The sequence below is a fragment of the Cornus florida genome, unplaced genomic scaffold, assembly GCF_030987335.1.
Source record: "Cornus florida cultivar Cherokee Brave unplaced genomic scaffold, ASM3098733v1 CherokeeBrave_3.0.0_Hap2_Chr05, whole genome shotgun sequence".
NCBI lineage: Eukaryota > Viridiplantae > Streptophyta > Magnoliopsida > Cornales > Cornaceae > Cornus > Cornus florida.
Genome location: NW_026775575.1, coordinates 66,766,412 through 66,791,159, shown reverse-complemented (window position 1 = coordinate 66,791,159; position 24,748 = coordinate 66,766,412). Strand labels below are relative to the sequence as shown.

At 33.7% G+C, this 24,748-nt stretch overlaps 2 protein-coding genes across 2 annotated transcripts; one reads left to right on the top strand and one right to left on the bottom strand.

Moving 5' to 3' along the window:
* The first annotated feature begins 759 nt into the window (after nt 1-759).
* Nucleotides 760-7,000, top strand: LOC132306713 (tetraspanin-18). Its single transcript, XM_059804236.1, has 6 exons — nt 760-1,196; nt 1,677-1,776; nt 2,070-2,150; nt 2,230-2,334; nt 4,187-4,393; nt 6,560-7,000. The coding sequence occupies exons 1-6, from the start codon at nt 910-912 to the stop codon at nt 6,605-6,607; spliced, it is 828 nt and encodes a 275-aa protein (XP_059660219.1). The 5' UTR covers nt 760-909; the 3' UTR covers nt 6,608-7,000.
* Nucleotides 7,001-11,156: 4,156 nt separating this feature from the next.
* LOC132306712 (uncharacterized) lies at nt 11,157-18,132 on the bottom strand. The gene is made up of 6 exons (XM_059804235.1): nt 17,740-18,132; nt 16,035-16,187; nt 15,082-15,155; nt 13,080-14,933; nt 12,168-12,303; nt 11,157-12,076 (listed from the first exon to the last, which is right to left on the bottom strand). Exons 2-6 carry the CDS (start codon nt 16,177-16,179, stop codon nt 11,343-11,345), a joined length of 2,943 nt encoding a protein of 980 aa, XP_059660218.1. The 5' UTR covers nt 16,180-16,187; nt 17,740-18,132; the 3' UTR covers nt 11,157-11,342.
* Between the last annotated feature and the right edge of the window lie 6,616 nt (nt 18,133-24,748).

The following is a 24,748-nucleotide window of genomic DNA, read 5'->3' as shown; positions in this document are numbered from 1 at the left end:
AATAATATTAAGTTTAAAGTTCCAATTGAGAAGTTGAATTTTGTTTTCGTTCGTGTATGAGAAGAAAAAAATTATTATTATAGTTGAAAATTTATTTCATTATTTACTACAATTACGAAAGTATTCTACAAAACTTGTCCCCTCCCCGCTCTATTTAATAAACGATTTTGGGATGGGATGGAAGTAGCTATGCTAAAGGAGAATGGGGATGGAGATGGCATTCCTTACCCAATATTGCCCCGTTGTCATCCCTATTTGAAATGATATAAATTAAGCTTGATGTGTTGGCATTGTTATTCTCCCCAAAATGAGAGGAAATGGAAGGGACTAGCATTTTTAATAAAAAATTGTTAATACCAAATTTGCCTTTATTTCTCTAAAAGAAGAAAGCTATTGAAAAAGGGTAAGGTAGTAAATTTATTAAAATCGTTTCATTTCCCGTTAACAATATCTTCTCCTTTCATTTCATTTCTTTCCTTTCATAATTAATGTTTCAATTTTTTTTCTTTTACAGTGTATTAAACATAGGATAAATATTTATACAATTTTTTAGAAATATATTTCATGCATTAAGACACACACACACAGACGTATAAAAATTAGTATCTATACTTCTTTACGAAATAAAGTAACAAGAAAAATAAAATAAGTGCCACCAAGAAGTTGATAGGGCCCATTACTATCATATGGGCTTGACGGGTCACACGAGCCATTACCAATCCCAGTGGGCCTTTATACCAGAAAATTGTTTCAAAAAGCACAAAATTCAAAAGGGCAAAAAATAAAGAAAAAGTGGTGATCATCTTTCACCGGCAAAAACAGGCGGTGCTCTCTCTACACCAGGTCTAGGGTTTGGTTTAGGGTTTCAAATTCGATCGCTGCGGAAATTGAAGAAGTAGAACCACAGAAATGCGTACCCCATGTTGCCATACCTTCCTCGCATTCCATCTCAAATTCCTCAACTTTCTCCAAAGTTTCGTTGGACTATCGATCATTGTATACTCTGTGTATATGCTCAATCAATGGAACAATCAGTCTCTAGTCCCTCCAGCATCAGCTCCGTCACCAGGATATTCTGATTTCCTTTTGTCCAATTTCGACCTAATTAGGGTTCCTGATCGAGTCACTCCTTTGAATTTTGCTACTGACGTGGTTTCGGGTTTCGACGGCCTCAAACTCGCACTTCCAGCTCCTTGGTAGTGTAAATGTTTCGGAATTTGAACTGCATTTCGTTTCTTTTGATTGATTTGTTTTGTAATGCAAATTAATTGTACTTCGTTTTCTTTATAGTTTTGAATTGGGGTTGTTCATGTTGCCTTCAAGTTGTACTGATTACATCTAATCTTATCTCAATTGGGATGGGTTCAGTTCTTAGTTGGGTTGAATGCTTTCAGTATTTCACTGCATTTCCATTTTAATGATTTTTTTGGTTATATAATTTTAACCTGTTTGTTTTTCCGCAGTAGTGAGTGCGGTATGATTTTTAAAGTTACTGTATGGCTTTATGGTTGTTTGTGGTTATGATTGATTGGGTTGCATAAGATTGATTTTGAATTTGTATCGTCTTTATGGCTGTGGTAATATGAAATATAGGGTGTGCTTGTACTTATGGGTTATAATGATTTGGTCGTCTTCTTTTTTAACTATATATATATATATATATATATATATGGCAGGTTCATATATGCATTTATGGGAGTGGGTATTCTGCTGTGTTGTATCTCTTGCGTTGGTCATATTGCAGCTGAAGCAATTAATGGGTGTTGCCTTTGTTTTGTATCCTTCTTCTCTCTATAAAATTTTCAACTTATGTTGTCTAAGAATTACACATGCCATTGTTCTTAGGCGTATTTATAATGAACAACTAATATTGCCTTTTTGTTCTAGAACATCTGGAGTTAATGTGTCATGGCTTTTTAGAATGACTTACCAGAGATCTAGAAACAAGTGGAATTTCCTCATCAGTCATGATGATGGGTTTGACACTTTGATTATATGTCTGATTAATTTTGCTTGTTTTGCATGCACTATCAGATGTGTTTAATTCCTTGACTATATAAAATTGTTAGCATGTCCTACTCACAGTTGCACTCATTTTACTGGAAGTTGCTTTGGTGGCATTTATTGCGCTTAATCGTCAGTGGGAAAAGGTAAGTTTGTTTTAAGATCCATCCTTCTGTTGGTGTGTGGATCATCCTGTTTACGTATCCTACTATATAATTTCTTTAGGATCTCCCGTTTGACCCAACTGGAGAAGTTGATAGCTTTCGTGCATTCATTGAAGACAATGCTGATGTGTGTGTGTGGGTTGGCAACACTGTGCTGATAATTCAGGTATGTTGTATTTTTATATTGTTAAGGACCGTCGTCCTTTTATCCTTTTTGTCTCTGAAAGGACTTCATAATTTCTGTTCTAGTTTATTATTGATCATCATTTGCTATCGGGAACGTTTGATTTGAAGTTGAACATCGAAACTGGAGTCAACCCATGGAGAATATGAATGTAAAGCTACCACAAGCCCTATTTTGATTATGAAATTCAATAACACAACATTTTAAAGTATCATTTTACAACAGAGAATTATTCCCCCCTTGCTGCAAAAGAAATGCAAATTAAATAACATTGACTTAAGGAAGCTGTGTACCTTAGGAGAATTTTCGTATCTAATATACTAGATATCGGTGAAATATTTGCATGATGCGAAAATGCCATCAGGAAGGCCAAGTCACATAGCACTCATGAGCTCCTCTCTATTTTAGGTCCAATCTTGCTTGAAACTAGAACGCACTTTCCCGAGTCTCTGATGAGGGACCATGCGTACATCTAATGGAGATCACCCACTTATGTCAAGTATTCATTCTCTTTTAATTTTTAAATCTGACTTAACTAATTTGATCCCGTGTCTTTATAAGTATGTTTTATTTTGACCTATTTTTATATGCAATATACAATCTTATAAGGTCATTGCTTAGTGTTGCCTCCATTGACAATGGGAGAATAGTACTCGATTACACACTCTCACACGTGATGATTTGAACTTCTACAACTGTACATACAAATCAGTCCTTTTCAGTAAACAATCTTAATGACGGGAACGTTACAATATGCCATCAAGAAAGGTTTGATTCCCTTCAAAAAAGGAAAAAGAAAATAAAAAATATATCTGCATTTTTTCAATGTTGTTAGGATTCAAATCTTACATTGGATCAATTAGAGGGTCCATAAGATTGGATCTTAGGAGCAGAGCAACAATGGTAAGATGCAACAAAATGAGTGAAAAGACACGGCACTATATAGTATATAATAAAGAATTCTTAACCTGCATAGAGAATAAGTTTAAAACACATAAAAAATAGAAATACTATTACAGACATATAGTACATGCATTTGTACAAGTAGTTCACACAAGTAAATTTGATAATGCATGTATGCTTAATTATTCCAAAATTTCTATTTAATGAAACAAACCTAGATAATTTTGGTAAACAATCTACTAATTATCAATTTCATATGCCAAAACAACAAACATTGTTTTGAAAATCAATCCACTCTACAAAATTTTCAAGTACCATAAAATATATATATATATATATATATATATCTCGCCGGAACTTTTGTATACCTGTACAATCCTGAACTATCCTATGGCACGATGCTACTATGATCCTGAACGATCCCATGGCACGATGCTACTATGATCCTAAGATTGTGAATGATCCTACAACGATCCTACCTCTATGTGACCTTTTGAACGATCTGGATCGTGCGATCCTACTAGGTTTTTTTTGAGGATTTTCTTAACAAATTATTATTACTATTTTTTTATATATATATTACCGTTGTTTTCATTGATTCCATCACAGCTTCCTTGTCTCTTTTTCTATGTGTATAGCTAATTGGCCATGGATATTCTAATTTTAGGTTTTGCTTCTTAATGCTCAGAGCACTGTAATAGGAAAAATGATCTTTTCATACCAAAACCAATTAACCCCCCTCCCTTTTCTCTCTCTCTCTCTCTTTGTCGCAGCCTAGCCACGACAGACAAAAAAAAAAGATGAATCGAAAATGAATATACAAGGAATCCCAACTTATGGATATGACATTTAACTGCATACTTGATCAATATATGTTCATTAGACCTGTTAACTGTGTTCTGATATTCATTTTTCTTGGGTTTATTTTCAGGCATTATCACTGTTTATTGCAATGATTTTGCGAGCCATGGTGTCTACTCAGAAAGCACACCATGATATTGAGGGGGATTATGATGTTGTCAGTGGTAGAACTCGGGAGCCATTGTTAAATCCCCACTTAAGTCAAACATCTGGCTCAATCAAGGGTGATGCAAGAGGGGTTCACTCTGACATCTGGGCTTCACGGATGAGAGAAAAGGTATGTCCTTTAAATAGCATTTATGATATTCTCAACCTGGCAACCCCAACTTTAGAAACTTTTTTTTCTTTCTTATTTCTATATATAACATGTTTATATCTCTTCTTGGTGAATTAACGATATTGGTATTTGAAATTTAAATAATGGTGAAAAGGTGCTGTTACCTATTCCATATAAGTTAAAGTATTGTTTTAGATATTAATACTATGATTTTCTCTTTGGTTCTCACATTTTTTTGTGCTCCTGTATCTACTGTGAGTAGTTTGGATCAGATATGATCTGGCTCAAATAATTTCAAGTAGTATATTGACTTAGATCCCTCAATATGTTCATGCTTGCATCTTACAGTATTGAGTTCCCCAACTAGAAGCCATAGGGGAGATAGGGAAAGAACCGTTGGATAATTTCTTGCCAATTTTTTTTTGTTAAATCTGGGAGAGTGCTCTCCATAAACAAAACTACAAAAGAAACTAACTCTGCTATCAGCAAGCAAAGAAATATGACAATTAATTACTTGGTCAGGTTTGCCACAATTCTTGTACAGAGAGACCAGAGGCATCCTAGCAAACCAAAATTCTTCACAGTATACCAACTATAGTTGTGCACTATGTCACAACTGTGTGCAGAACTCCTGAGAGTCTTCATATTATTACAGCTTACCTTTGTTTCAACTAGAGAGTGGACCATGTCGCAACGGTTCTATTGTGAGTTGGAGCTTGTGGGTCTGAAACGGGAAACAATCTCTTTGCCGCATGCGGTGTTAACGCTGCCTACATCACCCGACCCCGCACTGGCAGGAGACTTGTACACTGGGCCTCCTTTTTACCTATGTTTCAACTAGGCAGATTTTGAGACCTTATAATCTTCTTTATTCTCTGTTTGTACTTTGTTGGGGTTAGCGAGACCCCCAACAGTCCAACAACCCATTATCATCAGATAAAGGAGAATGAGCTAATATACTTATCTCCTTATTTGTTGAGGTGATTATCCAACACCTTTAGCGCACAACTACTTCAACTTATCTCCATTCTGCTGTATCTTGAGATCTCTCCTTATCATTTCTTGCTCTATCAACTTTAACCTAACAGGTCGTGGTTTATGCTATCGGTGCTGAATTTTGGTCATAATATAAACCAAGTAAAGTAGAAGTTCCAATGCATATGCAGTTTGCAGTTTTGCACGTCTGATTGTGTGACATTTACCGTAATATTGACCAAATTCAAATCCTGATTGACACTTAAATGAAAACCAGCCAGAACTTGTGCGTATCATTGCCTTGTGTGCTTGAATTCTATTTTATCTGCCGTACTAAATGTGTAGTTTGCATTTTGTTTAAATTTTAAATTGCCACTACCATAGGCCTTGTAGCCAAGTGGTTTCCAGAACCATCTTCCATGTTCGATGTGTGGATTCTAGCACCAAAAGATAGTTTATTGGGAAAAGATCAAATGATGTGTATGATGTTCTTTTATAGTATAAAAAGTTTGCTCGACAGAAAAATGTTACTGTATATAAAATTTTAAAAAAATTATATACAAAAAAATGTTGCTATATATAAAAAAATTTAAACTTTATTTTAGTGGTTGACATTTCTAACCAATAGTGGGAAATGAAAGGCAGCAATTTGCAGTTTCTTGTAATCTGCTGTCAACAACTATTTTGCTTTATTGGCTTGCTCCTAACAAATTTTCTCACATTTGGCCTCCAATTTAACTTCTTTTAATATTTTTAGCAATTTAAATGATGTTGAATAGAATCACTTGCTTTTATTGATTTAGAACTAATATCAGGAGTTTGGCTTTGCATATCACATGTACCTTCTAGAGTGCTACAAAGGATTTTTCAAACTCAGCCTTCTAAAATCTTTTGGAACCATGTAATGAAAGCTTGAATTTTTTTCTGAATTAGAATTGTTGTTGCTCCATCTCTGTGTAAGAGTATGGATATGCTTGTGTGTGCCTTCAAGAGTGGAATTTTGTGTTTTATGCTTATGAAATGCACTTGTTTACAATTTTATAAACTGTCCTTAACTTTTGTCAATCTTCTTCTCCTTTTTTTTTTTTTCGAATATTAGTTGTGGATTGGATCTTCCATACAATTTTATTTTATTTTTTCTGTTTTACTTGGGCTTTATTTTTATTTATTTATTTTTATTTTTTTCTACAGTATGGTTTGAGTGGTGGTAGTGATGCGAATAATAATTTACTGAACTAGAGCACATCACGCCAGATCTGAACACTGACGATCAGAGAAGGTCTTGCAGAAAAAAAAAAAAAAAAAAAAAAGAGACCCAGAGTATTCTTTTTGAATCTTTGTTGATGCGGGAGTATGCTTCCTTGCTCTTCAATCCTTCATCATCCATCTCTTTTGGGTAAGTTGTGTTGTACATAGAGGTCTGCAACATGTTTTTGTTTGAAAAAATGCCCTCCCCTGATAAAAGATTTGATGTGAATGACACATATTTGTAACATGATAAATTCGCGGTTTGTTCTTGATTAAACCTTTGTGCTCACTTCATGTTTCTCTCATGCCAGCACTGAGTGAACCCTGGAAAGTGATCTCTACTTATAAGGCAATTTTACATTCTCAGCTTTCTTGCCCTAAGAACCTTGTACATATATGCAGTTCGTGTTAAAATCCGAAAGGAGTAGAATTTGAATGGAGATTGAAGTTCGTTGCAAATTATTAACCACGGTTCCTATGCTTATTTTTTAAAGCCCTAGGATCAGATTGAAGCGAATGTGAGCATGCCTAAAGCAGCTAAATATGTTTTGCCAACTATTTGTTATTATAACATGATTCATGAACTTGTTGGAAGCTGAGGATTTGGGGGAAACCATAGAAGCAAAAAGAAATGCAATAAATTTCTCATGCTTTATTATTCATTTTACCATGAGCTTAACTTCAGTGATATGTTCTCTATTTTTTAAGTGCAAGGTTGAGAGTGTCCGTCATAAGTAGATGTGGATGTGTCTTTCTTAGTATTAGAAAATAATAACTAAAAGTAAATAAATAAAATTGTTCACTTCTTTTTTCTTTTTATGTTTGGAAAATATTTGTTCACCACTAATGTGGCAGAGTAATTGAATGACACGTGTCTATTTTAAGTTTAAAATAGGGTCAAGGAAAAAAAAGAAAAAAAAGAAAAAAAAAAAAAAAACCTACAATATACAAAATGTACAATTAACCCTTGTTGTTTCAATTTGTGCAAGCAAGGATGTTGAGTCAATTTAGCAATTGAAATGTCTAAAATACCCCCCACCCATATAAAAGAAATAAAATATAATAATAAATAATATTGTAATACCAAGGAGGATTAAATTGACTGCTCGGCGGGCAAGAAAGTTCTAACCAGCGAGGATGTGCTCGGCGCCTTGAAAGGAGGATTGCTCGGCAAGACTTTGACAGCGAGTAAGGATGTGCTCTACAAGACTTTTCTTACCGACGAGGAGCGGGTTTGACTTGAACTGTTGTGAAGCAAGGTTCTGAACGATGGTGAACAAGTATTGTACGGGGTCGGCGAGTGATTGAGCTTATCGGCGAGAATGCAAGGATGATCGGCGTGAATGAACTGGCGAGCAATAAAGACTGCGGTGCTCTGAACGGTGGTGAGCAAGGATTATGGCTTACTGACAATGAATGGCGAGCACGAGGAAGGCACGGTTGTTTTTACTGGCGAGTATAGAGAACTGCATGGCGAGGATGTACTCGATGACGATGACCAGAAAGACTTGTTGGATTTGGATGAAAGGAGCTCGTTGAAGGGTCAGTCGAGACTTACCGAACTAGATGAACGGAGCTTGATGCTGGCGAGTCTCACGTCGGATTTCATGGGAGTAGAATCTCTGGAATGGCAACGGGCAGAGTTGGGACGGGTTTAGGTAAACCCAACTCTGCCTCGTTAGAAAATCCGTCATAATAACTTCACCCTTACTCTTAGACAGGTTTGTAATTGGTATACTATCCCCATCCCTACTCCGGCAAGCAAAGTATCGACTTCGCCCCGGGTGAGCCTGGTTATGCCATTTTTATTATTTAATATAACAAACAAACTAACCCAATGTCCTCAAATTGGGCCAAAAAATAAGTTGACCTAACTTTTAAATTATTAAGTATTAAATATTAATATATTAACTAACACTTGTAGTAAAATAACATGGCTCTTAACAATATTAAATATTATATATATATATATATATATAATTTTTAAAGATACATATTATAATTAGGGCAGGGGCGGGCAGGATTTATCACTAAATCTACCTTTGCCCCAAACCCATTTAGGGGGCTACCAAATCTGTCTCATGGGCTGGAGGAAATTTTCATCCCTAAAAAGCTCAGCGCTCTCGCCGTTTTTCATGGATATCAAAACTCAGAGCTCGTCTACACAGGACGTCAATTTGGTCCTAGAAACTTCGCCCCTGAAATCGCTAAACTCTTGCTAATCTGATTGTGGATGCTTGAAGCTTCTTGATCGGTTTCACGCTGATGAAACTTTGCCGGTAAAGTCAGTTAATTTTATTTTATTTTATTTTTGTTTCCATTAGTTGGGAGGGTATTTTGGAATTTTTATAAATAAATAAATATATATATATATATATATATATATATATATATTGGTCAAAATTGATGATTATGGGACAATTTGCTCATAATATAAGGATTTATATACAATTTTTTTTTTTTTTTTTTTTTTTTTTTTTTTTTTTAATAGGTTTATTGCACTTTTGTTTTGTATATATATATATATATATATATATTTGCACTTAACCCTTTAAAATATGAAATAATATCTAGATTGTTAATGGCTCCTTGTTTTGATCTCTTTCGCGCGCAGACAAGCATCTGAAACCAACAAATTGAAATGATTTCATTCCCCTGTGAAAGACTGATCGACCCTTTTTTTCAAAGGCTATCTGTTCGTTCAAAAGCAGGCGGAAATTTCTCTCAAATTGAAATGATTTAGTTCACTTGTTCTCTCTCCCTCTATAAAACCACTAAAAACAAAATAGAAATGATTTCACTCTCGTGTGAAGACAGACTCTCTTCTACCTACACCTCTCTCTCTCTCTCTCTCTCTCTCTCTCTCTCTCTGCATATTTAGTGCCTGGTACACGGACCAAGTCACGAGCTCTCTTGGCTTTTCATGTGATCGAAATTATCACAGCCACACTTTTGGCTGGTAGTAGCAAAATTATTCCAAGTTAACTTTCACGTATGCAAGCTGGAGAGAGAGATTCTGTTCCCACTGAAAAAAAATACCTTTCGTTCTTTATGAGAACCCTTGTACCAAATCTCACACACACACACACACACACACACACACACACACGTTAGAATGGTTGTTTTGTATTAATTGCAAAAGCTTTTTGAGATAAGTTAGAAACTCCTGTTAATCAACATAGTGGCAGTATCCTATACTGACATTCTCCGATCTTCAATTCACATAAATGCAGTTGAATGTGTCAGATTTTTAGACAATGTATTACTTACATCTCAAAGAAAAACGATATTTTGTACCACTACATAGATTAGAAAAGCAAGTCGAAAGAAGTAAATGAAACAACAGTGTGATATATAAGGATGTTGGGACTGGTAAACTGGTGTTGGCTCAAGTGGGTAAGAACTTGACTTTTGTGCCTCATGAGGTATCAAGTCTAGTTCGAATCCTCTTGGCTGCAAACAATAAAAAATATTATACTGAATTTTCGTTATCTGGGCTGCCCCATAAATATCTTAAGTCTCAACTTTCTAAGGGTGTTGGAGAACATCACCATTTTTATTTTAAAAATTTTCCGAGTGAAGAAATTATTTGATTTAAGAAAGATAATTTGATATTTTGGAATGAGAATTTGGAAGACATTTTGTACTTGAACAATGGTTCTGCAAATATAATTATTTTACTAAAAAATATACTTTTAAAATAGACCACTTTGTTATTTATGACTCTTAACTCTATCCAAGTGTAATTTTTCCAAGAAAATATTCAACTCCAATGACCTTTGGTTTAACAAAAACCTCCTCCTCCTAGTGACAAACGAGAGAACGCATATTCAAGTTAAAAAACTACCATTTTGTTCAGAAGACATTGAAAGTCTTGAGTTCCAACATCCTGTGGTAAAACCAGATTAAGAAAGAATATACAAATCCATCCTCAATAACGCTAGTTGAAAAGGTTCGCCATTTTAGGAGCTGAAAAGGTTCGCCATTTTAGGAGGTTTTGCAACGCAACAGGCTACTTTATTTAATTTTATTTTTTATGTTGACGGGAGATGACATCAACCCCCTCACATAAGAATAAAGATCCTCTCCCTCGTTAGACCTCTCCTACACATAATTCAGTGCAGGAGAGATCCATTGCTGAAGAGGATCCTTGTCCCTCACATAAATGGGTTCCTATGTGTTGGACTTTCACACTTTCAGATGCCGTCACAATCATTCCCGCCCAAACTTATATATGAAAACCTTGGTAATGTTGGCCTAACTTACAATAAAAAAGTCACGAGGCACAACATAACTACATGATGAAAGTTATGACAGATGTACAAAAGAAAGTAAATCATTTTCACCCAATCTTGTCTTGGAATCAACATAACAAAGTTACCAGAATACCAAGCTCAACAAACATACCATAAGTATAACTTGCCAGACCTACAGAACAAGCCCATAATGAAAATAATGGAGGGATGCATGTTCACATATGTAAGTGTGCTGAGTACGACCGTGCGTGTGCTGTGTGTACTCAGTGCTGTTCAGTGTCGGATAAAGAAATGATAGATCTAGATATATTAAGAAATCCGGATATAAAACAAATACACATTCGCAACAATTTTAGGCACTAAACAATTATCAGTGGACGAGGGGACCATCGCCGTTTAAGATCATAGTAAAACAAAAATCATCGACTTAAATTAACCAAAAAAAAAAAATGATATATATAAAGGCCTTGTCATAACCGACCTGTAAATTCGATCACAGCCTCATGGACAAGCTCTTCCAGCAGCTTCCCTCCTATTTCATTCTCTACATTACCCATTTCCAATCTCATATGCTCAGCCCAACCCTTCCCCATTACCTCCTTACTCACCAACATCTCCGCCACCAGGCTGTTGCTGTCCCCATAATCACCGGAAACACAACTAGCCTCCCTGGAAAACCAAGTTTTCAACTGGGCCCACACCAGGTCCACCATTGTGGGTGGTGATGCATCGTCTGATTGCCTGTTGTGGACCCTACCATATGGCATAGCAGCTCTTAGGCTTGTTTCTGACCCATACCCTGTGATGTCCGCAAGTGCTTCATTGACACAGTCGAATACAAGATTCCTTGTTGATCTCCATTGCCTTCGCTTGGCCTCGTGCATTGTCTCTATTTCATGCAGATCAACATATTTGTCTCTCAATAATAGGTCCAGTGGGCTTTCCGGGGAATGCCATCTAAAAAATGACGACTCATTTTGCACATCACCATCAAGGCCAGCTGCTGATAATAATGTTTGTACAAAGAAGAGCAACTCCTGTTCGTCTTCCTCGACTCCTTGGGAGGCCAGGGAGGATTTCAACGGGTATGAAGTGGTTGTATCCACACAGGAATTATCCCACGATAGAGTCCGAGCAATTGATTCTATGGGTGGTGATTTATCGATTAGGTTGGATTTGGCAGGGTTACCAAGCAGCTTAGCTCCTGTTTTAGTTGAAGGTGATCAATTAGAAAGGCAGTTAAGAATACTTCAGGGAAGTGTGAGATTTTCATCATAAATATTAACAGAATTTACCCTGTTGGTCAGACTTAATATTGCATGAGGACGCCAGTGTTGTATTGTCATCCTCTTCGGATGGAGGCTCCAAGACTGAGTTTGGACTTGGCTGGTCCTGGTTCTCAGCAACGGGCTTTGTTACAAGCAATCCTGCCTGCAAAAATGGAGATAACTTGATCGTCATGGGCTTATAAAATTTCAGCAATCAAGACGGCTATAGATTCATGCAAGCCACAATTACACTATAAGCTAAATAATTGAATATTCACGGTTTTATCACCCAGTCATAAGGGATGACAAAGAATTCCTGCCATACTAAAAGCAACATAAATCGACCTAAAAAAAACTTTAACTTCTTCATGGCCGGTAACTCTTGACTGATGCAAGTTTATACATTGCGTATAAGGATAATCCCAGTTTATTTACATTATATATACATAAATATATATATACTCTTGCCATATCAGTGTGGCCAATATAAGTTATTTTACAATGTTTTAAACATGTCCACCGTGGTCATAATTTATTTTGCCGATAGTCATTGCACTACCACAGTGTTATGCCTTTGTCGCGCATATTCAATAGAACTGCAAATTGAGAGAAGAATAATTTATCGGAACGGAGTTGTGCAGGCAAAGGAGTGGAGAAGTTCAAGCAGTGATTTTGTCTTGCATAAAAATTGCAAAGAAAGAGAGCAAAGTTTACAAATCATAACAGAAGTTAATAATTACAAAAAATATATATATATAATATATAAATAGGGTAAACATATATCACAAATATTAACTCTTATAGCCAAAAAATAAAAGGACATAAATAACAAAATGAATGCAAATTACTGGATAAATTCCCTTGTCAAAACAAATAATTAGTAATAAGTCACTAGATAAATGCAAACATGCAAGACAACCAAAAGAAGATTCACATTACCTCATTAGAAATTATGCCCTGTTTCGATCCCATGCCAATTAAATCAGATGACATTTTGCTTAACGATCCCTGTAAACCAGGCGAGAAACCCCCTTCAAGCCCACTATCATTAACAAATTGGGATATGTCACTGCAAAGTTTTCCAGCAGAATGTACAGGCATTCCAGTAGATTTTTTAGATTCATCTCTGAATTGAAACGCACTAGATTTTTCTTTACTAGACTTTTTAATCCTTGAGAAAAATAAACTAGAAACTTTCCCTTTGAATGATGATTTCACACTCCTATCCTTCCTCACTTCCTTGGCATCATCTGTTCTATCAACTACCAAATCTGAAACTTCAACATTGACCCTGGTCTCATATACTGTGGAAGATACGGGAACAGATTTCGACCTCAAAAGATTCCTAGGAGAAATATCCACTCTTTCATCCTTATTCAAAGGAGTAGTCGAGCACGAAGTTGATCCCCTTGGTTCTTGTTCGTTATTACTATCCTCTTCCTCAGATCTCACCAACTTTTTTGCATCAGAAAGGGCAAGCATCTCGCCCAAAGTACTAGAGCTTCTACGGACATGTCTTTGTTCTTGACAATTCCCATTAGATGCCATCATGGCCCATCTTTCAGATAGTCGCTTCTTTGCCTCTCTGCAAACTGATGACTCGGGAGAAAACGATGCACGGCTAAAGGAGCATGAAGAATATGGGCTACCACACCTATTGATGTAATCCCATGAATGCCTAGAAGTTGGTGACATGACTTCCGAATCACTAAGATTCCCCACTGCATATTCATTTTCTGATTTATCAAATGAACTTTCATCACCAATATAGCCATTGGAGAATACCGAAGAAAGCAAGGTTTCATCCCTCCGGAGCCCACTCAAGTTTTCACGCATATGCCGTGTGATCTCCTTTGCCATTTCTCTAGATTCTCGTGCTTCTTCATCTTCTGGTTTCCCATAAAATTCTTCAGCATTTAGTATTCTCGGTGATGAGGATGGTGGAGAAAGTACAGCCTTAATATCATGAGGCTTCCCAGGGCTAGGTTTCAGTACAACTATTCGAGTTGGTTGAGTAGGATTATCATCAATCCTCCCATTAGCAGGAGAAAGTCCAGGATTGCTTTCATCCCATCCAATAACATCACCCGCGTGGGATACTTTCTTTATCTGTTCTTCATTGCTCTTCCCTGATCCAGTAAATTTGTTAATATCCAGCATCTTAGAAGGTTTAAGAACAGTGATGCGCTTTGTCTCAGGAGGTGGATGAATAGACTGCAAATCATAAAGATGTTGAGAAAACAGGGAATTTGGTTCTTGCAGAAACTTGAGGAATAAATCTTCGTTGGAACTTAAGACTTCCACAGCATCTTGAAATTGCTTGGACTGCCTAAGTTTTTCATCTGTGGCCAGACGTTTTGCTTCAATGAACTTCTGGCGAACGAGAGCCATCTTTTTCTTATTTGTAGTTTCATTATTCCTTCCCTTCTGTGGTGATTTCTCTCGTACATAATTTGCTTTCTGTGATTGCTGCCATACTTCATAAACATCCTTATATTCATTCTTCTCTGAACACCAGTTATCGTCACGCATTTCTGTGTCCAAGAACTCATGATCTTGCTGCCAATAACCCACGGGTGCGCCCGAATTACTTCGTGAATATCCTCTTGAATTACTTCTTAGCAAAGGTGAATTAGGTTGTTGGGGGAGGGCGTCAAGCCCCATCAACTTGGCAACTACACTGGGTGGATTATGCTTGGTCTCCATTTCTTTTGACATTTCTTGGGCAATTAGCATCTTTATGGGTGTTCCATTTGATTTTCTATTTGAAGTTCTCCTTAGCTCAGACACTATCTGCATACCTCACACAAACACAATAAAATATCAGATTACTGTGACAATATCATAAGTCATCACTCAGTATCAAAGACTCATTCTACACAGAATTTGGTTGGTCATGGACCACAATTACAATTACTAAGGAATACGAGTAAAAATATACCACTTTATCCTCTATCTGACCACCAACTGAACTCATCCTTTCCACATATGATTGGCTTCTTGAAAGTGGGACACCTGTAATCAATTCAATGTCAACAATCAGGCTAATTATTTAATTTGAGAATGCAAAATTACATATACCAGAAGAGAAGTACTGACAATGTTTCAACAAGTAAAAATAACTAAATCCATTTTAAAAGGAAAGGGAGGAATGTTTTTATTGATCTAGCATTGCTATTATTGTCTTTAAAGAACCTCTCATAGATACCATGTTTTGTCTTTACTGTAGGCAAGGAGGATCCAAAGTCAGAATCACGCACAAATACATAGCAAATGAAAGAGGGGTGGGTGTGGGGGTGTGTGTGTGTGTGTGAGAGAGAGAGAGAGAGAGAGAGAGAGATGGATGTAGATGCTTATTCATAAAGGCAGTCAACATCAACCAGAATGAATTTAAACTCCAAAATTCCAAATGGGCAGAGCAAAAGGATGGAACAAACAAATGACCAATAGTGAACCAAATTTTCACTAGTCTACTGCCAAGTTTTGACATATTGAAGAATAAAACAAGTTCGATGACACTCTCTCTTTTTGTCACTTTTTCCAAATGATATGTTAGTCATTTAAAACTCATCTAAATATTTAACTATTTATAGCTCAAAACTTGAAATACCAACTATAATGTGCAAACAGTAGTCCTCTTCGATGTGTAATGAGATGACTATCAGAACAATTAACCATTGTTCAGAAGGAAAGTTCCCTAATTTCTTATAAGTAAATGATTGTGTCCTCTCAATCTTTAAGATTTGACAAGTGCTAGCAGAAACAAGACCTATCAACAGATAATAATTAATTTTTTTTGGCATTTGCTATGCAAAGCTAAGAGATACATATCATAGAAATGGAAAGATATGATACAAAAGTATAACAAAAGAGAAGATTAACAAAGGAAATCACCATCACAATCACGATGTGGTTTATCTGTGAGCAGCCTATTTCCTGCCACCCCAGCACCAAAATCAAAAAGGTTCACCATTCTTCCCAAACATCCAGGAAAGGGTTTCTCGAGATTCCTGGTTTTGCCATTCTGAATCCCATTCATTTCAACACCTGATATGACACATTGCAAAATGTTAATGCCATTTACCATATCAACCAATTAACTTTCAGGGAAAACATTATCAACAACAGACTTGTATGTTTAGTGGCACCTATGGTGCCTGTTCTTTTGTTGTTGAGGGTTCACTCCCCTTTTTTTTGCTGAGCATTTTGATTTTAATGAAAGTCCTTAATTACTTATAAAAAATAAATTTTTAAAAAAAATAAATTTATCAACAACAGCAAAATTAACCAAAAACCCCCTTACTTACGAGAAATTATTCATTGCAACCATTGCAACGATGACGGGGTGCAACGGACTGCTACAAACACTCCACCAAAACACGTATATCAGCTTTTTGGTTCTATTATACGTCCACTTTGCTTTGGTGGAGTGTTTGTAACCGTTCGTTGCACCACGTCACAGTTGCAGTGGGAGAGGGGGTATCAAAAAAACTGGTCAGTTTTTGTCTAAATAGAGATAATAATTTACCAATATATCAGAAAAAATAAAAATATAATTTAATGTTTGCATAACGAATACACAAATATATAGATGTGTGTGTGTGTCATATGAAAAACTATAAGGAATGATAAGTTGAAATAAATGTGTTAATGTAAGTATATGACATTGTCAAATGTTCTGCCTTTTGATGACGGAGCCAGAAATTTTTTTCAGGGGCACATTGTACACTAAATACATATTTACATAATAATGTATATACATATAAAATTAGTGTTTATGGATTATATAGAGAGAGAGATTGAGATTTTTGGGATGAGGTAAATTAATAAATTACATATATAGAATATAATGAAACAATTTAAGAAAAAAAATTTAAGGAAACATATATAGTATACAAGGGAAGGAGGAATTTCAATGCTGCCTCCGTCCCTTCAGATCATGCACAGACAAGACTCGATTCAAATTCACCATAAAAAAAGAACTTCAAGCTTCAAGTTACAACCTCAAATCCAGGGCTTAAATTCGGAGATAGAGATAGATACCAATAACTGGTATATTGCATGAATTTGACAGGCAATCAAATAATATATGAACCGAGAGACAAGCTACTATGTGCTGTGTGAAAATCCGGCATATTTACATGAAAATTCACATCAAGCGACCATAATAAGCTAAATAAACTCTAATAGAAAACACTTGCCAAATGATCAAATAACCCACATTTATTCAAATTGGAACCAACATGTTAAAATCACAAACAGAAGCTTAGAAAAAGCCCTAATTTCTGAAACAGTCACCTCAAGACAAAAGTATTCAAGTCCAAAAAAACAACAGGAAAATAAAATAAATAAATAATATAAATATCAATCCAAATAAATCATCCATTGAGAAAGTAAATTAAGACAAAATCTAAAGTAAAAAATACACCTTTTTTTTTTTTGGGATAAAAAAGTGAAGATTCACACTTAGTGAGTAAATTAGGTCAAAATTAAAGTAAATAACAGAAAATAAAATAAAATCATTTTCTTTAAGGCTGCAATTGCATCCAAATCAAGAGAGAGAAAGTCGACAGTACAGAGAGAGAATCAATTGGATTACCTTCGAAACGCGCGAACGAATCAGAGATCAAAAAGGCGATACCGAAAAGTAACGGCGTACACTAACACAGCCGTAGAGTCAGAAAAATGCAAACTGCTGACATGGCAAGCCAGAGATTTCACGGAGAGCGAGAGCTTAGAATCGAAGTACAGAGCTTGAGAGGAAGGAGGTTGCGACCTTGTCTGAAGCTGCAGTGTCGCCGGAATCTTACATTCCGGTGGGAATGTGGCCGGATATTCGCCGTATTACGGGTCTCCCAAAAGAGCTCAGATGAGGTTCTCAGCACCGACTCAGTCGGACTTGAATCGCTTTTGTTTATTCTGATTCATTCATGAGTTTCGATTACGAGAGAGAGAGAAAGAGGGGAGAGAGTGAAAAATAAAATAACAGAAGAACAAAATGTTGGAGTTAGTATATAGTAGTAGTCCTAATATATTTAATTATTATATTTTGCTATATGGTCCCTATATTTAAAAATATTTTTATTTAGGCCCAATAACTTTTAGGTTAGGACTTATTTGCCCATGGTATTTAAGATTTGAGATTGCCGGCATGCCCATTTCTTGCACTTGTGTGAATCTCTGTCACAGTGTCACCATTTTAAAATGATATCATTCTGACACCTTTCTAATTATAGTGCTTAAGTTTTGCAATTATATATATATATAATTAATGTATTATTAACATATTACATCTCCATATCATCCTAAGATTACAAGATTTTTGTATTTAGCTTTACCTTATTTACGTGGAGCGTCTTATACGAGTGCTTTGGATTAATCGGGACAAAACCCTATAACCCCAAACATTCATCTATTATCGAAAAATATATATATACTAAATATTTCATGTGAGGAAAAAGAATCATTGTGAGCATTTGATATAATGTGTATATATGTTCTATATGTATCTTTGGTTCCATTTTTTGCAAGTACAACTTAATTTGGTTGCACTTAAGATGAAATTTTGGAAACAATTCTTCGTATACGCACTTGTAATTACATCTAATATAGATACACTTTGGGACATAACCATAAATTAAATATAGGGGGCACAGTGTAAAAAATAATAATAAATATGACAATATATATATATATATATATTCTTCGAATCAAGTCGCAAAGAAAAAAAATTATTGCAAAATAATATATGTCAATCACTGAATAGTCTAAGAAAGATAAATAAGAAAAAATTTAAGGGATAATTTTAGAAAATAAAAAATTTAGGGAGGCATTATATGAATTTTACATGAAATTTCAGAAGATATAGGAGGAATGAATGATGAGAAAGGTTTATGTATAAAGTTTTAATGGTGAAATGTGTTTGGCTGAATAAAGAGGGGGAGGGGGGTTAAAAAAAATTATCAAGTTACCTCTATATACTGGTCACCTTGGTTGTGAAATAACAAAGTTGACCTTGTTATTAAATATTAAATTAAAATGCTGAAAACTATTATTTCAAAATTACAACAATAATAAAGGACCATTAAATAATGTTAAAATACAAAATTGTTTAAAATTACAAAATTATTATTTAATCTTAAATTACAAAATTGACATTGTTATTTTAATATTACAAAAATAATTTTAAAAAATTATTATTAGCATTTTAATTTAACATTAAATAGTAAGTTCAATTTTGTCATTTCACTGCCAAGTTAATAGGTTGGTTAAGAATATACGGGAGAACTTTATAACTTTTTACTTTTTATAGTTTATGAATTTTTTTTTAATTCCACTCGAAATTCTTATGCACAATTTTAAAAGTACACAACTTTTGTAATTTTAACTTTTAAAAAAAAAATTAAAAAAGTGAATATGGTGTGAAGAGGGAAGAGAAATGAGATATTTCCCTCCTATTTTTGTGATAGGTAAAGGAAGTGATTAATGTGTTTGTCTTTACTGGTGTACTTCCCTCCCGCTCTCTTTTGCTTTCCTTACCGTTGCTTTCCTTTCTTCAATTTTTCGTCTGCGTTTTTTTGGTCTCATGAAAGCGACATATTCTACTTTCAGGTGGATATGGCAAATAATAGAGCAAAAGTGTGAGGGCTTTATAGGAAAAAGAAAATAGAAAAGTGTTTATATACCACACGTACAAGAAATATATACAGTATAATTTTTCTAATAATAAAAGACAATTCAATTATGAAAGTAGCTTGCCTATGATTAGCTTAATAATGACTAATGGGGTTTTGGTTCGCTTACTTTACTAAACAACCCGTCATCAACGGTGAGAAAATTTTAGGAATGTGTATTGCCATAAACCTCCCTCCTCTTTGATATAATTACAAAAATGGCATTCTCTTCTCTATTTGTTTTTATTTAAAAAATTAAAAACCCTTTTAACCTGGTGACCTTTCGAGAGACACGAAAAACCTTTTTAATTTTGTTTACTATTTAAATCAATTTGTATATCATGATAGTTAAATTCAGAAGGTTCGAGTTTATCTCTCATTCCAAGACATTCTTTATTCTTGTAAAAGTTTCTTTATTCTTTCATAATATACTTGTTTTTTTTTTTTATCAAAACTTACTCTTAATATTAATATTTGAGTAGTGATACTTAGACCAAAGAGGTTATTTATGCAAAATACAAACAAGTGTAGGGTTTCACTTTCTTATTTTTTAGATAAATGACTAATTAAAAAATTAGGTTTGACAATTCATTACGATTACTCCATGTAAAAATTATTTTTCTTAATATTTTTTATTCATTTATCACTAAATAGACATGATTTTTTTTAAAAATTACATAGAATGTTTTCACTGGAGTATAAAATATATGTTTACAAACAATATGAGCATAACAAATGGACCCTAACCCTACAGGTATAAGCTCGCCTCTCTTTTGAGGAGGATGTACAATCTAACTTTAGGTAGAACAAAAATATATAATAGATGTGTATTTGTTCAAACTTTTATATATATATATATATATATATATATATATATATATATTATGATTCGTAGTCGCAGTATCAATTTTAATAGTGACGTAATGATTTCGAAGGAATATTAGTGTAAACTGATTAGTTCATAAAAGTATGTAACGATATCGAATTCTTAAAAAATAATTATGAACCGATTGATACCTGACGTCAGGTATCGACCAACATGACGAATTATGATATGTATATACATGGACTAGGTTCTCCCATTTGAACGTATGCCACTTATGCATTAATGAACTAATAACTCCGGCCAAAAAGAAATAATAATAAACTAATAACTAAATATTGTTTGAAATTCGTTTAATAAATGAAGTGAGGCTCGACTCATTTAGTTTGCAACCAAACATTAAATTATACCACTCCTACCATATTTGAGCACATCATTCACAACCACACGTATTTTTTTTTTTTTTAGCAACAAGTGGGCAACAAGTGGGAGTGCTTGACCTTGTTATATAAATTAGCATTTTTGGCAGTTTGGTAGCACAACGGGACCCACAACCAACAACTATGGTCTTTATAGAATAAGATTTTTATGCCCAAAAGTAAATACAAAGTGACATGTCGGGTTTCGATTTTTGTATTTTCATTTACTTTTTATTACAAGACAAGTAATGTTTGTTTCACCCCAACATTAGCCTACTTTTGTTTCAATTTAAAGATGGGAAATCTAATCTATGTCCCAGCCTCTTGTGTCTTGTAAACTTAAATTATTGAATGATATATGTGTGTGTGTGTGTATATATATATACATATATATTTATTTATATATAAAAACCTGAATTAAGCTTTAATCAAATAGTCATAAGTCCAGACATTAGTCAGTGTCCTAGAATGCACACCTCCGTGAACGAATTTACTAATTTATACATATAATTTTTTATCTAATTTTTGCTCTTTGTTCTTGTGCTATTTTACTTTACCAATTTTAGTCTCTTTAATTGCTTTTTTTTTTTTCAAAAAAAAAAAAAAATTTGTATATTTTGTAAGTAGAAATAACAATCAATTCTAATTTATCAAAGAGCCTCTAGCCCAATATTGTAATCTTGGCTAGTCAAAAGGTTGCCATGTGGATAATGATTGTATATTTGCTTTAATTTTGAAAAAAAGAAAAAAATCAATTGTAAAGATAATAAGTGTTTATATATATATATATATATATATATATATATATATATATATATATCTTACATTGCTCTTTGTAAAATGTATATCCGATCTTACAATTAAAATGAAAACACAGCAAAATTAGTTTATGTTGCGGGTGTGTCAAAGATAAAAAAATTTTAAAAAAAATTGGTGCACTAATTATAAGGATAAAAAATTTCGACAATACACTAGCAATTGATATGTTCAGTTCAAAATTTTATTTTAAAAAACACTAAAAAAAAAAAAAAAGAAGAATTCAAAAAATAAACTTAGTTTAGAAAAGCTAGAATTCAAAAGTTTGTGTAATAAATCTCTTAACTTTTTTTTCTTTATATATTTGAAACTTTTGGAGACTCTTTTAGAAAATCCTAAACCAAACAAGTCCATTAAATCCCTCTTAAACGCCCTACCAATTTTGAATTTAAAGTAGTAGGGACAATATGGTAAAAAGAGGAGTTGAATAAAAGTGATGGTGATTGGAGATGTAGTGGGCGCGTGGTGTCACGGACGAGAAGATTCATTTGGAGCGTGAACAAATGAATGGAGAGGTTCCGGTAACCGACAGTTGACGACGAGCTGAGAGTGTGGGGACCACAAGAGAAGAGTAGGTGGTAAAAATCAGGAGTGGGCCCAACATTCTTTATCCTTATTCTCCACACAAACTGCTCACGTTAGCATACCGTGTGTTGTTTCTTTCAGCTTGATAAATTGTTAACAGATACAAAATAATAATAATAATAATAATAAATAATAAATAAAAACTATTTGATATTTAATTTATGTAACAAATAAAAAAGTGTGGTGTATAAATAACTAATCAGAAACTATTTTAACAAGTTGCTACAAAAATCACTATTTTTTTCATAAATTAATCTCTCAATTTTCCAAACAAAAACTTCTTTGAAATTCAATTTTCTAACCCTATCCAGAGTTTCCATTTCTAATATAAAATTAGTTATTTTGATAGGCATTGAAGATTGCTATACAGATTCAAATAAAAATAACTAATTATTACTGTATGTTTAAATAATAATAAAATTGGGAGGACAAATTTTTTTTTTCTTTTTTCAGAAAGAATATGAGCTCATTTTTTATATATTTCAATATATAATTAAATATAGGTCATCTATCTAATTAAATATTTTCCTATTGTTTAATTTGTTTTCATTTGAGAAGTATTTAAAATTTTATACATATTGTTTAAAGATGAAAGTCAGAACCAAAACATTTAATAATAGAGATAAATAAAAATAAGCAATATAAAAATTAAATAAATTTTCATCAGCATTTTCATTGTGTTACACACGACTTTTATGAAAATTAATTCTCATAATACTTTTACAAAATCTTTTTTTTATAAAAATTAAATTAGTATATGCAGAGGATTAAAATCTGACACTCTAATATTTTCATAAGACACTAATCCACTAAACTTTTCAAATTTCATTAAATTAAATGTTACACAAAAATAAATAAATAAATAAATTGAAAGAAATATTTATTAGTAGTGTCCACAGTCGAGCAAACCCCCACCACTACATCCATTCACATAGATGAGAATCCAAACCTTATCCTAAAGGCTGAATATGGGCAGTAGTAGCACAGGAATGAGATGAGAATATAATCTTCTCATTCACCTAATATATATATATATATATATATATATATAGAATCTTTTTCATTGGATCTTTACTCATAAACATCCAAGTAGCCTAGTCCAGGAATACACACTCCATGAAGAATAGAAATAATTTATAATGCCTCCATTAATTTATTTTTGGTTATCAATCCTTTTGTCACATTTTGACTTTTCATACAAGTCACATAAACACAACCATGCACGAATAATTTAAATCCACATATAAAAATCCTTTGCAATATTTTATATACATGCATTACTATTGTAAAGTCAAAAGTGACACACTTTAGATGGATATATGTGTTCACTTTTAGAGCTTTGAAGAGTTCAACACATTTTTAATATATATATGAATCCCACAGACATTGGCAATAGCAATCAAACAAATTATTGAGCCACATAATATAACAAATTCCAATATTTTCATATCAATGCATCAACACATACATACATTCATATTTAAAAACATGTATTGTGGGATCGATACACGTGCTATAAAAATAAATAAATAAATAAAAACTTCAAACTACATATAATCCAAAATTTGTTTAACAAATTGCACTTAAACCCCCACCCCCAAAACAATAAATAAATTAATAAAAAATAAATAAATAAAACTATAGACACAATAATTCATTTGATATTTGTTTATATTACATTTATCAAAGTATAAACTTAACTCTCAGATCTATCCCCCTACATGTTGTTCTCTTAAACACATTAACACTACTTCTACACAGAACTATTAGCCTAACACCAGAAACCTTTGCCTCTAAAAAAACCCTCTAAATTACAATAATTCTAAAAATCTATGTTACATGGACCATTCAAAAGTAGTGAAGTATCATGTCGGACACATATTGCTCGCACATGAATATCGCCGTAACGGACATGTGTCCAACACTTTCGGTTGGACATATACCTAAAAACATACCCAATCATTCAATTATATTGTATTACTACTTTAAAACGAGTTAAAAGCCTATATTGAACACTATATTAAATAAAAACATTACTGTGTCCACCATGTCCTTTGCTTTAGAGATTTGACACGTTCGATACATGAATACATACCCGTACCCGACACACATACCAGGGTCCATGTAACATAGTGTAAAATCAAAATTAGAGATATTAGAATCATAATGAGCTATAAAGGTCAGGACAAGTGAAATGAAAAAACAGGTGGAGTTGTTCAGCAACAGGTAACATGCAATGGTTGTTTGATGTCTAGGCAGTTTTGAGATAAATCTAACAGCAAACAATAAAGG

Coding starts and splice junctions, on each gene's coding strand:
- LOC132306713 (XM_059804236.1), top strand. CDS start 910: ATGCGTACCCCATGTTGCCATACCTTCCTCGCATTCCATCTCAAATTC. Junction 1,197..1,676: donor CTCGCACTTCCAGCTCCTTG/GTAGTGTAAATG, acceptor TATATATGGCAG/GTTCATATATGCATTTATGG. Junction 4,394..6,559: donor CTTCACGGATGAGAGAAAAG/GTATGTCCTTTA, acceptor TTTTTTCTACAG/TATGGTTTGAGTGGTGGTAG.
- LOC132306712 (XM_059804235.1), bottom strand. CDS start 16,179: ATGAATGGGATTCAGAATGGCAAAACCAGGAATCTCGAGAAACCCTTT. Junction 14,934..15,081: donor GTCAGATAGAGGATAAAGTG/GTATATTTTTAC, acceptor TGAGGTATGCAG/ATAGTGTCTGAGCTAAGGAG. Junction 12,304..13,079: donor AGGGCATAATTTCTAATGAG/GTAATGTGAATC, acceptor CCATTTTTGCAG/GCAGGATTGCTTGTAACAAA.